The sequence below is a fragment of the Pungitius pungitius genome, chromosome 14 (assembly GCF_949316345.1).
Source record: "Pungitius pungitius chromosome 14, fPunPun2.1, whole genome shotgun sequence".
NCBI classification, from domain to species: Eukaryota; Metazoa; Chordata; class Actinopteri; order Perciformes; family Gasterosteidae; genus Pungitius; species Pungitius pungitius.
Window position 1 is genome coordinate 12610033 of NC_084913.1, and position 12658 is coordinate 12622690.

General features: G+C 44.2%; 1 protein-coding gene across 2 annotated transcripts; it reads right to left on the bottom strand.

Annotated features, from left to right (window-relative positions):
* Positions 1–281: 281 nt before the first annotated feature.
* Positions 282–12597, bottom strand: shprh (SNF2 histone linker PHD RING helicase). 2 transcript variants are annotated; one of them, XM_037486745.2, is made up of 30 exons: positions 12435–12597; positions 11410–11940; positions 11185–11314; positions 10878–11096; positions 10544–10622; positions 9998–10148; positions 9729–9831; positions 9377–9636; positions 8628–9281; positions 8161–8412; positions 7900–7978; positions 7610–7773; positions 7085–7341; positions 6722–6843; positions 6428–6516; positions 6162–6254; positions 5936–6043; positions 5488–5630; positions 5225–5398; positions 5016–5078; positions 4708–4933; positions 4122–4259; positions 3164–3265; positions 2989–3060; positions 2443–2631; positions 2220–2312; positions 2051–2137; positions 1215–1393; positions 952–1032; positions 282–857 (listed from the first exon to the last, which is right to left on the bottom strand). In XM_037486745.2, the coding sequence occupies exons 2-30, from the start codon at positions 11929–11931 to the stop codon at positions 761–763; spliced, it is 4926 nt and encodes a 1641-aa protein (XP_037342642.2). In that variant the 5' UTR covers positions 11932–11940; positions 12435–12597; the 3' UTR covers positions 282–760. The 2 variants fall into 2 exon arrangements, with proteins under 2 accessions (XP_037342642.2, XP_037342643.2); XM_037486746.2 differs by lacking the exons at positions 10878–11096; positions 11185–11314; positions 11410–11940; positions 12435–12597 and having other exon boundaries at positions 285–857; positions 10522–10582.
* Positions 12598–12658: the final 61 nt, after the last annotated feature.

Genomic DNA, 12658 nt, shown 5'->3' on the forward strand with positions numbered 1-12658 from the left:
CAGAACTAGACAGAGCCTTAAAACAGAAGAAATACAATAAACAGACAAATATCTGTTAAACTGTGATTCACAAGACGCAAGACACTTTGCGACTTTTATGAGTTTGATTTACGAGATTAGTTTCCAAGACACTGAATCTTGTGCTTTTTGTTTGGTTTTACAAATCAGACTGGCTGGAATCACGTGGCTTTGTTTTGGCAGACAAGTATCTTTAAGAAGATGGTCTGCTGTAATGTCTCACCACTTCTTCAATCTTAAAAGGGTAAAATAGAGTTAACCTTAATGGCTGAACCACAAAAAAAGCACCCAACAGAAAGGTCTGGTCATAACAGGGTGAAACCCTGTCATCTACAGATGTTTATTTCCTGATCAGTCCCTCCATGTGAGCTCCACCAATTTCCACTAAACTTACAGTGAAGTTGTCTATAAATGCATTATACATGATATAAGATTAACACAAGCAATGTCAGTCTATTCAAATGTGACCATCAAACATTTACTTGAACAGCAGACGTAATCAGTAAGTTACAACTATGACAATTCATCCAAATACACAAATCCATCAAGAGATTAAAAACTTCAATACATTTTAAGACAGTTTTTAAATCAGCTGTTACTGATCTGATAAAATATTTTTTTCAGGAATGTACTTAGTAACGTTGGGGTTGGGTGAATAAAAAAGTTGAATGTGCAAAAGTTCTTCTGTCACCACTGTGCATCTTCAGCGGGTTATCCTCCATGGTTGCCCAGGTGTTTAGGTTCACTCCAGATGTTCTGTATCTTCAGTGAACAGATCAGCCAGGTCTGCTACCGTCAGCACGGCAGCCTCCGAGTGCTTCATAGTCGTGCTGGTGTGACTAGAATTTTGAAAGAAAGCGTAATCGTCATGTCCGTCAGCTGCTGCCTGTTAACGCCCTCCCCAGTTTGACTTAATTTTGTTTGTATTGTTACCTTTTGTCTGCAGTCTTCAGCATGGCCTGCATTCTCTCTTCAATGGTTGATTTGATGAGAAATCTATGAACGAATGTTGGCCTGATAGACAAAAACAACTGAAATTACACAAGATGTACAAAATAGTAAAAAACGTATAATGAAATAATAAATACAGTACAGATGACAAACACAAAGAACTGCTTGTAGCTCGGAACGCTGACACTTCTGTGTTTGCAGGTCTCAAATACGTCTCCAGACAGACTCGGCTCCCATCGGCTTACTTGGTTTGGCCGATCCGGTGCACTCTGCCGATGGCCTGCAGCTCGTGAGCAGGGTTGAGGATCGGCTCCACCAGCAACACGTGAGTCGCCTCGATGATGTTCAGGCCATTGGAGCCGGTGTGGAGCGGAAGGAGGAGGATGTTGATCTTTTCTTCGTATTTGAAGGAGCACAGATTCTCCTGGTTAAATTAAAGTAGGTACACCAATTAGAAACTGGTGATTTTCTGGCGTGTGCTTCGTTTGAGCTGAAGTTACATGAGAGATGTTGTTTCAATACATCAATCTCTGAAATACATCAAGGCGTTTTCAATTCAGGTCTTCATAAATATGAATGTGCTGATAGACTTTGTTATTGTATCAATATTACATTTCTTTCATAAAAGAAGGGCCTTTTAAGACCAAATTAAGATCACAAAGGAACCATAAAGTAGCCGTTTCAGAAATGCAGTGTGACTGAAACCTGAACCTGACTGAAATTATTTTTCATAAGAAATGAATACAAACGAAATAAAAGTGTATAGGAAGTTATGTGATGGCCTTGAGGCAAAAGATAATTGATCAAATATTGCTTTTGACCTGGACATTTGATTTCTATCATTATGGGATTCATTATTTTTACAAAAAATTGGTTTAACCTAAAAATGTTCACGGTACTGATGTCTTTAGGTGAAAAGAGAAAAATTGAAAATTGTAATCCAGTGGAAGATGTACATCAGAGAACTTTTCTGTGACAAGGGAATTGTTCTCAAGTGGTAAATCCCACTGTTGTGTCACACATTCAAAATCAATTATGTGTGAAACGCATTTGCAGAAACGGTTACAGTGAAAATTCATACCTGAAATTTGTGAATCCCGTTGATTTGAGAGAACTCCATGTTGTTGTCAAACAAGGCCTTAGCAATGATGTCCAGGACACTCAGCCACTGAAGAGGAGCAGGAAACAAGCCGGTCAGACGCAAACCCAATATCATCAAAGTAAATCCCCGTCTTACAGTTTGCAGTTACCGTGGAGAAGACCAGACACTTGGCCCCGGGGTCGGACACTTGAATCTTCTTCAGTGTTCTCACTACCGCCTCCACTTTGGTAGAGTGGCTTCCCTGAAATACGCATGGGGGAGGAGGGCAGGGGGGGTTGAACTATGTGTGTCAATGAAAGAAAAAGTGGCCTGTCTAAAGCTGTTTAATCTCATTTGGATTCATCACAAGGCATTCATCAATTTTGACTGACCTTGACCGGTATGTCCTGGTCCTGACTGGACGTCTGGGTGGTGAACACGTAGGAGATCTCTGTGTGGGACGTGGTCTGCCTACAAATGGCACATTTGATAGCACGCCGCCTCGAGCCCACGCTGTACTGCTCCACAATGATAGCAATGCACTCGTTGCAGAAGCAGTGGCCGCAGGTCAGCACCGCCCACTGGACAACAGACACAGTGGTCAAAGTAAAACAGAGTGAAGTGACATCATATAGTCGAGGACAGGGGTGTCAAACTCACTAACGTGGCAGTTTGAAGCAATGGGAAGCCAAAACACATCTTCAACCTGCGGCCCTCTTTAATGCAACAGGCACATTATTATAACAAAAAATGTATTATTTTTAATACAAATCGTAATATTAATACTAAATACCAACTAAATGATTGCTGGTGCAGAACGAATCCGCTTCAGACGAGACGTTACTCCGTTAGCTCCACTGGCGTATCAACAAGCAGGGATTTGGGGTAAAACTCCTGTGAGACATTTAAATTCTCCATCTCAACTTAACAATGCTCACCTCTTGTCCCAGGGGCCGGGCACAGATGGGACATGGCTCTGGGTTCAGCCCCCCGGTAGACTTGTCCTGAGACTGCAGCAGAGGAGTGTGTGTCATTTGAAGGAAGATCACAGTTTGAGATAACGTCTCTGAATGAGCTGGGAAAGACTTGATTAACTATAAAAATGTAAATGACCTTCTCCAGATTTGTGAGATACAGAAACTGGCCGAGCTTCTTTTGGAGTTGAGACTTTGCCACCGCCTGGTCGTTCAGAAGCTTGACTCGGTTCTGCTCCACCTGGAAGCAACGCCACCAGGGCCGGGGTCAGGAATTGGGTGGTCACCTGACCAAAATCATGCCTTTGATACAATACCCGTCATGAATATCATGATACCCGATACACATGATAGAATACCAGAATTTGATACAATACCACAAATATAATTTTATGCCATAAATATGATAGTTATATTTATCTATAATAGTAATAAAAAAAAACATCTGTATGGTTCCCTTTTTTACCAGCTTGTTCCTGCCCACCTCTTAACAAATGGCATTAATATCAGTATTAGCCTGCAGCAAGATATTAATGAAAACGACATGGTGGCATTGATTATACACGGATATGTTAGTACTTCCACATTTCACTTTTGGCATTTTTTTTTTTCCAACAAGCCGGAGCTGGTGCACGTGAGGCCGTGCACGTGAGGCCGTGCACGTGAGGCCGTGTCTCCTCGGCGATGTGAGCACTCCATGAATGCTTTATTATTTAGGAGCAAACCAGCTTTGCTGGTATTGGTGGCAAGATGTTACAGAAAGGAAACCAACAGATGATTAGTTGGCCCCTGATGAACTGCATTATATAAAATAGAACTTATAAAGTTGACATTGTGGTTTCCAAACTGGTTTGAAAAAACGGAAAGCAGCATGTGAGGGTTTATAATAAGTAAACAAAGCGTTGATGATTTTACACCTCTAAAGACCCAATGTTCCTGTTTCCAAGCGATGGATCCTCTTTTGCAGGTTATTTTGTTTTTCCCCAGCAAAGTCAAGATTTCTGATACCAGGTGATCTAAATAACATGTGTGACTCGCTTGGAGTACCTCTTAAACAGGATGGACCTGCATAACCGTTGTGTCAGTCTTTAAATCACCTCGTGGGGCTCGATGATGTGCAGTAGTTTGGGCTTTGCTTCATCCGGCAGACGCACGCGTAGTCTCTCCGTCGCCATACCCAGCTCATCGATGGCCGACACGTGGTTCCTCAAAACCATCCAGTACTCGTGCAGCACCTGGGGAGGCACAAGTGTATCGTTCACTCCACTCAGCTTCTCTCTTCACTGTTGACACTTAAACGCAGGAATATGTATGATGATCCAATGATTATTAAACCAGCTGTTTAGATTTCCAACTTTAATAACTGACTTTATAGCTCCTACTATGACTATTTTATTCAAGCAAATATACACTTTTTGTATAATAACTTAATTCAAGCACTCATTCAACAATCTTCTGGTTTCAACTGACAGCCTACATCAGATTTTAGAGCTTACAAACTGCCTCATGATCTTTTTACAATTCATAACGGATAACCAACATGAAACACAATAACTTACTAATTTACTGTCAAGTTCTGAAAACCTCTTGACATTGTGTCTCTAACAGCAAGAGACACAATCTGCCACTACTAAGGCAGACCTGGACCTGCTAAAGAGGTTGTGTTTGCAGGCTTGTAGAAACCTTGTACTCTTTCTTCCAGTTCTCAAAGAGCTCCATGAAAGCGTTGCCCTCCTCCACCAGCTCCGGGTCCATGCGTTTCACTTTGGCAAAAGACAAGACGGCTTTCAGAGAGCGCTCCGTCTCACTGGCCGCCCACAGGCCTCGGCTGGTGGTCGGGAGACGGTCGTCCATCAGCCCGTCTTCATCTTCAATCATTTCCTCAAAGATGGCCGTCTGGCCCTTCACCCTGGTGGGGCATTTTTAAGAATTTTATTGATCATCGGTTTTCATGCAATTTGAAAAATATTAAAAAATATTGCAGTACTTACGTGTGAGAGAACAGTTTGGACTCATAATCGTTAAAAAGTACATCTGCTTTGCAAAAAACACAACTAAAATAGGAAAGAAAGGTTAGAGTTATATTTTCAAAAACACATTGATGCAGCATTTCATGTTGAAGTGTCTTAAAACATTCAAAAGCTACAATGAAATGTTACATTGTGTATTTTAAGTAGGGACGAGGCTGAAAGGGTCTCACTTATTGAGTGGCAGTCTCATCGGCCTGAGGTGACATATGGTGACCTCATCGATCACTTTCTTGGAAGCCGGGCCTTCGAGACTCTTCACCGCGTCTTGCACCGTCTTTTGGGATTCCACGAGGTCTTGCATTTGAGTGGTGAGTAGGAACTGCAGACCACACGCATCACGGAACCTGCCAGACAGCATATGTACATGTGATCCCTATTGATACAAACGACTATTAACTGGGATCATTTTTCGACAATAAATCCCACAGTTTACTTGTCTGCCATGCTGAGCTTGTTGGCTTGTTGCTTGTAGCTGGACGTGAGCTCGTTCTTGATGCGGGACACCAGATCGTCGTCGTTGGAGCTTCGGATTGCCTTCTGAAGAACATCCAGCCACCAGGGAGTTTTCAGGTTGACCTTGTGAAGGAACATATGCAGAAAATGGTTTTGGTTTCGTCTTTGTGATAAAAGACAACAATAAGAACATTTACCATATAAAAGAACTTCATAAAACAGCATTGTCCCATATAAACACTAATTAATATGGTGTAAAACAAAAGTGGCATGGCGTATTTAGTTTAATTTAGTGTCCCTAAACTCCAATTCAGGTCCAATGCAGGTTCATGGCAGTTACTTATTCAAATGTGATTATCACCACAATGAGATGATTATATGTTACAATACGAAGCACAATTTGCCCAATGTAGATGCAACGTTCTCACTTTGCGTTTCAGCTCTTTGATGTTCTGAAGCACCGGCTGCAGAGCCTGATGGGCGTCCGCAACCTCAGAGTCGTATTTGGTCATGTAGTGCTGTCGCAGTTGCTCCGCCTAAAAACACAGGCGATTTGTTAAAAAATATATTAAATGGATACATTTGATTAGCTTAAATGAACGATAACCTATAGGAATAAATGTTTTCCGCCTGGGAGAAATATTTATGCATTACCTCCTCACTCAGTCGGTGATCTCTCAGTGTGGGAGGTATCCCAGGATGCTTTGCGCTCAGCAGCTCCATCAAATTGTGTGTAGCATGAAGTCTCTATTTTTCCACAAAAGCATTAAAGACATTTCAATACAAACATAGCAATCCATGAACTAATGGTTAAGACTCTAAAAGACTCTTGTAAGATGGCGTCTGATATCAGAAATGAAACCTTTCACATGCTAATCTCAAACATGGAAAAAAGACATGAATGGGATGAGGCCATGTACCTGTAATGAATCGGTTTTCAATTGGCCTTTGTGCTCCTCTGATGAACGAAGCACTTCTCTATACATCTCCGTCGCCTCCACGAACTCATCTGCGGGGGGTTGGCAAAAGAGACTGTGCTCATTCAACGTGTCCCGTCCCGCGTGCAGTTAATGAGCCCCTCAGCCACGTTGGGACGTATCGCTTTCCTGAGACAAACCGTCTCGATGCACAATAATCGTGCCGTGTCTTCTGTTCTGTCCCAACTGATTCCCATGGGAAACTGGGAGCGCAAGTGCAGAGGTGGGGTTTCATACCTCTGATGATGTGGATTCCAGCCAGGCCATTGAGTGCGCACACTAATTGTCTGTGGGCTTCTTCACACTCCACTCGACATTTCTTCTGCAGGGACTTCAGCAGCTCCTCCATTGTCATGGTGCTGTGGAGGGGGCAGACGAACCCACTCAACAAACCCTCCAATGCAAATGACACAGAATGGGTCAACTTATAACTTAATAAACACAACTGCACATTGTATAACAAAAAAGGTTTCTGCGGTCTATTACCGTTACCCGTGATGAGTTACTCACAAGTTACTGAAGCTTGATTCTTAATTAACTGTTGCTGCTGCCTTCAGATGAATGCCTCTCTCTTAAGCCTAAATATCAAGTGTGGTCTACCTTTTCTGCAAAGGCAGGAACTCCCCCCTCACAGCCTGCGGATGGCAGCAGGCCTGACGCAGCCTCAGCAGGGGGCCCAGGATGGTGTGAACGGTGCGGCGGTCCAGGCTGCCCAGCTTCAGGCTCCAGTCGGAGATTTTCCTGAGTTTGACCAGAGCGTCTTGGGAGCAGACCTCGTGCTGGCGGTGGTAGAAGTGACCCTCGACGGGGGAGAAGTGAAGCCAGTGCACCTCCTCTGTCTGAGGGGGAATCTGGATCTGGACGAACAGATGAGATGGAACTTAATTAATCACAGAGGAAGAGATTTAACCACAGAACAGAGTAAGAACATAAATGTATATAAACAATACAATAGTAATGCCATTGCAACGGTAAATTGAGTAAAAACTATTATAGAAATGATAAATTAGGACAACAACTTCTGATTGACTAATCATGATTTTTTAAATGAGTAAAGAAATAAGTTTGCATTTGGTTATTTAGAATCAGAAAGGATCACTGAATCGGGAACTTTAGTTGTCTTACCTGATCAATGACGTCTTTCTTAGCCGATCGCCACAACAATTGAGCAATTACGTTGTACAGCGGCTCTGTGTTTCCACGGCGATAAGGGCGATAAAGGAGCTGGTCCCACCAGTGTTTTATCCAATACGGGTCAACTCCCAGGAAAAGCACAAGGCCGTACACATCTGTGCAGAAAGGGTCCGTTTACAGTCAATTGGTTTTGGGGAACATGGGGTAGTCTTAATCACAGAGACTCTTATTAAAGGCCTCCACGTGATTGCAATGTACTATTTTTTGAGGTGGGAGTTTACCTTCCAAGCCTCTCTGTACAGGAGTGCCACTGACACACCAGCGGTTGACCGAGGCGAGGCGTAGAGCCATTTCTGCTGCCTGCGTAACATAGAAACAGTTCCAATAGACAATATACAACCTACGAATTCATAAGATTAAATTCACAACTTTAACCAGTATATATATATATATATATATATTACACCAATAGAAACATGCAAAATGTTTCTGGTAGGAACTAACCAAACAAGAAACGCATCTCTGTATTCCCTTCAGCTCACCTTTGCAGTGGGACATTCAACCATCTGAGCCTCGTCCAGACAGATGCGCCACCACTCCACAGCCACCAGCGGACTGGGCACGGCCATGTAGCGCTTCTGCTTACGGAAGCGGCGTCCGTCCTTGCTGTTGCTGTGGGGAATGTCGACGTAGTTGAGCTCCGACCGCAGCACGTCGTAGGTGGTGATGACCACATCGTGCTCAGCGAGCATACGTGGCTGGATGAATCCATGCTTCTTCACGCCCTGATACACCTGACATTAGAAGGTAAATGAATCGGCAAAGGGGGAAACACATATTGAAAATGATCAGCGGTAGTCTTGGTAGTTTAACTATTTATACCATAAACGTATTACTTGTGTTATCAATATAAGTAGTTGTGATACTATAAATTAGTGGTTAACTGCAGATTTCTACCTTCAGATAAAACATCTACCCAAATGACCCATACACGCATCGACTTCCTCACCAGCACTCGCAATGAGGAGGAGCTGATGTGCCGGTTGATCTCCTCCACCCACTGGTGGCAGATGGAGCTGGGGGAGATGATGAGGGTGGCACCGGTGGAGACGGGTTTCATGGCGACGAGGCAGTGCGGGCAGTAGAAAGGTGTGGTCTCGCGGCTCTCTTCTTTGTAGTTGACGCAGTCGGCGTGCTGCCACAGCTGGCAGTTCATACACTGCACCCGAGCCTTGTAGTCGACGAGGCCCAGCTCACCACAGATGCACTCAAAGCGGTAGTCTGCGGTGTGGAACGGGGCGGCAGACGCTCTGGTGGGGGTTTCCATCTGCTGGGATTCAAGCTGAGGAGCTTCCCCGCTTTCTTCTTGCACTGAATCTTCTGTTTTGGGTAAGTCCTCCTGTGCTTCGGAGTCCCCTGTTTCACGAGACATCTCCGCGGTGGACGTGTCCAGCAGGCCGTCCGTCTGATCCGCTTTCCGGTCCTGGCTTTCGTCCCAGTCCCGGCTTGTTTCTGTCTCCTCTGGTGCTAGACAGTCCGATGCAGGAGAGCACTGATCTCTTTGGTCTTCTGTGAGAAGAGAGTTTTGCAGAGCTGCTTCTGCCTTCTCTTTTGCTCGCCGTTGAAACATTTTCCTGGGAGTGCTCTCTGTGTTTTTGGAGTTCTGACCAAAAAGAAAAATCAGACAAAAAGTTAAATAATACAAAGGAGAAATATTTGCCGCATCAAACATTGGTCTTTGAAGCTCTTTACTCTTACAGACTTGGATGCTCCTGCTAATGTCTTCTTTGTGTCTTTGTAGTTCTTCCCCAGTCTAAATGACCCTGCCAAGCCACGACCTTTGACCCGGTGGATCAGGCCTTCGTCTATCAGCTTTGCCAGAGTCTTCTTGATGTGGTTGCGGTTCTTTAAGAGGTCGTAGCCGTAAGTGGCGCGGATGTAGGTGAAGATGGCGTTGACGGAGGCTCCTTTGCCAGATCTCATCTCCTTGATTGCCGTGAGGAGCATGACGCGCACAGCTGCCCAAAAACAACCAGATTCCTGGAAATTATCTAAATCAAACTGCAGAGGGATTTTGACAGTGGGGGACATAACTGGATATGATATTTACCTGGATAGGATATTTTCATTTTAGGCTGAACTTCGGACTTGCAGCGGATTTCTCTCTTCCTCTCCAGAGGACGCGGAGGTAGGAAATAATTCACGGATTTTCCCTGTAAGACCAAAAGAGATGGTTTCACAATGACGCCTTCCAAACAGAGAATATGAAGACAAAGATCCTACGTTGCCCAACAGTTCATTGTCATGCTCATCAACAAGATGGTTAAGAGAGAGAAGTATGGTAGAAGTCTGTATTTTTATATGTAGCTGCATCCTCACCACAGGCAGGGTGAGGGCCTCTTGCTGCAGGTCCTGCCGTGTGTGGAACAGGATCAGAGCCAGAACCTCCACCGTCTTCCCCAGCCCCATTTCATCAGCCAAGATCCCACCGGGCCACTCCACGCCCGCTAGGGGAAACTCTCGGATTAGGCTGAAAAATTAAAAAACAACACTGCTGAATATATAACCAAAGTAAAGTAATTATGCATCCACAAAAATAAACCAAATCAGCAGATTACAGGGTCAGTTGAGTCAAATTCAAAAATACATATTTTCCCAGTTAAATAATACCAATCCATGCAGATGTGTTTTGGTTTTATGTGCTGAGCTTTTCAGATATCAGTTCATGAAACGTTGACTGCACAGTAGGGATAGAACTTGTGCTCCTCAAAGAATTGAATAAATGCATCTAAAATTTATAAGAAGTTTTCAATCGTCAGCACATAAAACTGAAACAATCTGCCTGTGTAAATTGTTCCAGTGGTATGAGAGAAAATATGTTTTTGTGACCCAAGTGAACTAACCTGTTAACATTCAACTTCTTACCAGCCGGTAAAAGGGTTGTAGAACAACTTCTTTCCACACAAAGTGATCAATTCCCTCCAGAGGAAATGCAGAATTTGTTCTGCAAAAAAAGAAAAAATATTGATGCAATTACACTTCTATAACAGGGCCTTTTCTTACTGCAAGTAATTCAACTTTGCTTTTGTCTCCACCGCCCTCTATCTGCTTTGGTGGTGACTTTGTGAACCAAAATTTCAAACTGTTACTAAATCCAATTTCCTGGTTCCACTAGTGCAGCTTTGCCTTCAGTATTATCCTAACAGTGAAATAATAGCAGTGCAGCAGGGTATCGTCGTACCAGACAAGGAGCAAGTACCTTTAGGTGAAGTGTTCTTGTATTTCTCTCTCTTCAGCATCCAGTTGACGGCCTGGCTCTGATAGGGTCTGAGAACTGGAATAAGAGCCTTGTGCTGGACGTCGTAAGTCACCTCCCGGCTCTCTCTCTGGTGCAGATGCCTGACATAATCATAGAGCTCCTCCACATTTTGCCTCTCCAGATCAGTGTCACATTGCTCATCCTCATTCTCTACAACTTCTAAATGGAAAAAACACACCAGAAAAAAATCAGTTTTTGGGGAACTTTGAAGCACGGGAAGCATTAAACATCAGGACCACGTCCCTACCGGGTATAATGAAATCGTAGAAATACTCCATTAACTTCTGCATTAGCTGATTTGCTTTCTTCATCCGAGCGTTTCCCTCGCTGAGTAACTCTGGATTCCCGAGCCCTGTTTCCAGCAAATAAATCCCCACCTGCCGGGTGCAGAGAGACAACAGCTGAAATGGATCTTTTTCATGACTGCTTTGGAAACATCTATCAGACTACTTTTTCTGAAATACCTCCATACCTTGACTGTCCCCTCTGCGGCGTGATGGCAGAGCTGCACCACCCTCCTCTTCTGCATCCAGTCGAGGTCCTCCAGCGGGACCACGCGGAGGCTGCACTCTGCTGTGCAGGTGTCCTCATCCGGCCTCCACTGCAAGCCTGAGCTCTGGTCACAGCTGCTGTAACTGAGGCAAAGCTGTTCCCCCATCCTGTGCAGCACGAAAGCTCTCTGCTCAAAGTCCGACGGGACCCAAGCCGGCCGGACGGCGAACTCTCCGATGAGCGCCTTCCAGGTGTGGAGCGCCTTGAGAGCCGGCTCCACAGTGAGGGCCATGGAGGCTGAGGTGCTGTCTGACGACGTGCCGGGAAGCTCTTCTGTAAGCGGCACAGAGCTGGTGCAGCCTGGCTCCACGGGAGGAACGGAGCAGGTCGACGTCTCCTGGATCTCCTCCTTCTTGCGGTCGTCCAGCATGTTCCAGTTCAACCTCTTCTTGGCGTCTTCGTCCACCCTCACAGGAGGGGCCCTCTTTCTTCGGCCGCTCATGGTTACAATCTACACGGAAAGCAAATTCATCGATAATCAAAAAGCGATACTTTCAATGTGTTTTTGAGATAAGGTGGCTGTGACACATATTCATTTGGCAGAAATGATCTCCTTTTTACCACCAAAGGATGACAGCTGATCTGAGTATCTTAACCTTCGAAAAATTGTAAATGATCACTCTTCCTACAAATAGACTATGGTAATCACATGTTTCACACTTGGATATGTTAATCTTCCCATAATGTTTCCGTATTTTCTACATGAACCCCTCTGGTTATTTGATTGTGTTTTTTGGATTATTTTAATGAGTATTGGTCATAAGACAAAAAGACCGGTTTCCACCACAAGAAAACAACCGTTTTAAAAGTTTATTTTTTAGGCATGTCTTCAATGTATGAACACAGTTAAGGTTACACGAGGAAAACACTTCCTAACGTTAGCTGTGAGGCTTCATAGTCCATCGTTCGATTAGCAAACAAGCGAATGAAAACGAGCAGATTTACTTTCAGAGCTTTCCACAAACGGATCTGGATTCTATCGCTGCATCAGAAGAGGTTTCAGGTCCCAGGAGCTCCAGATAATCAGGAGGACATGCACCAAAACAAAGCTCGTTTAACGACTGTGATGCTGCCATTCGCCATTTTTTAAAACCCGGACGTGACGTCACCCCAGACGGACTTTTATTTGTATTATTTGTGATTATACGTAATTATGAGTAAATTCGAGT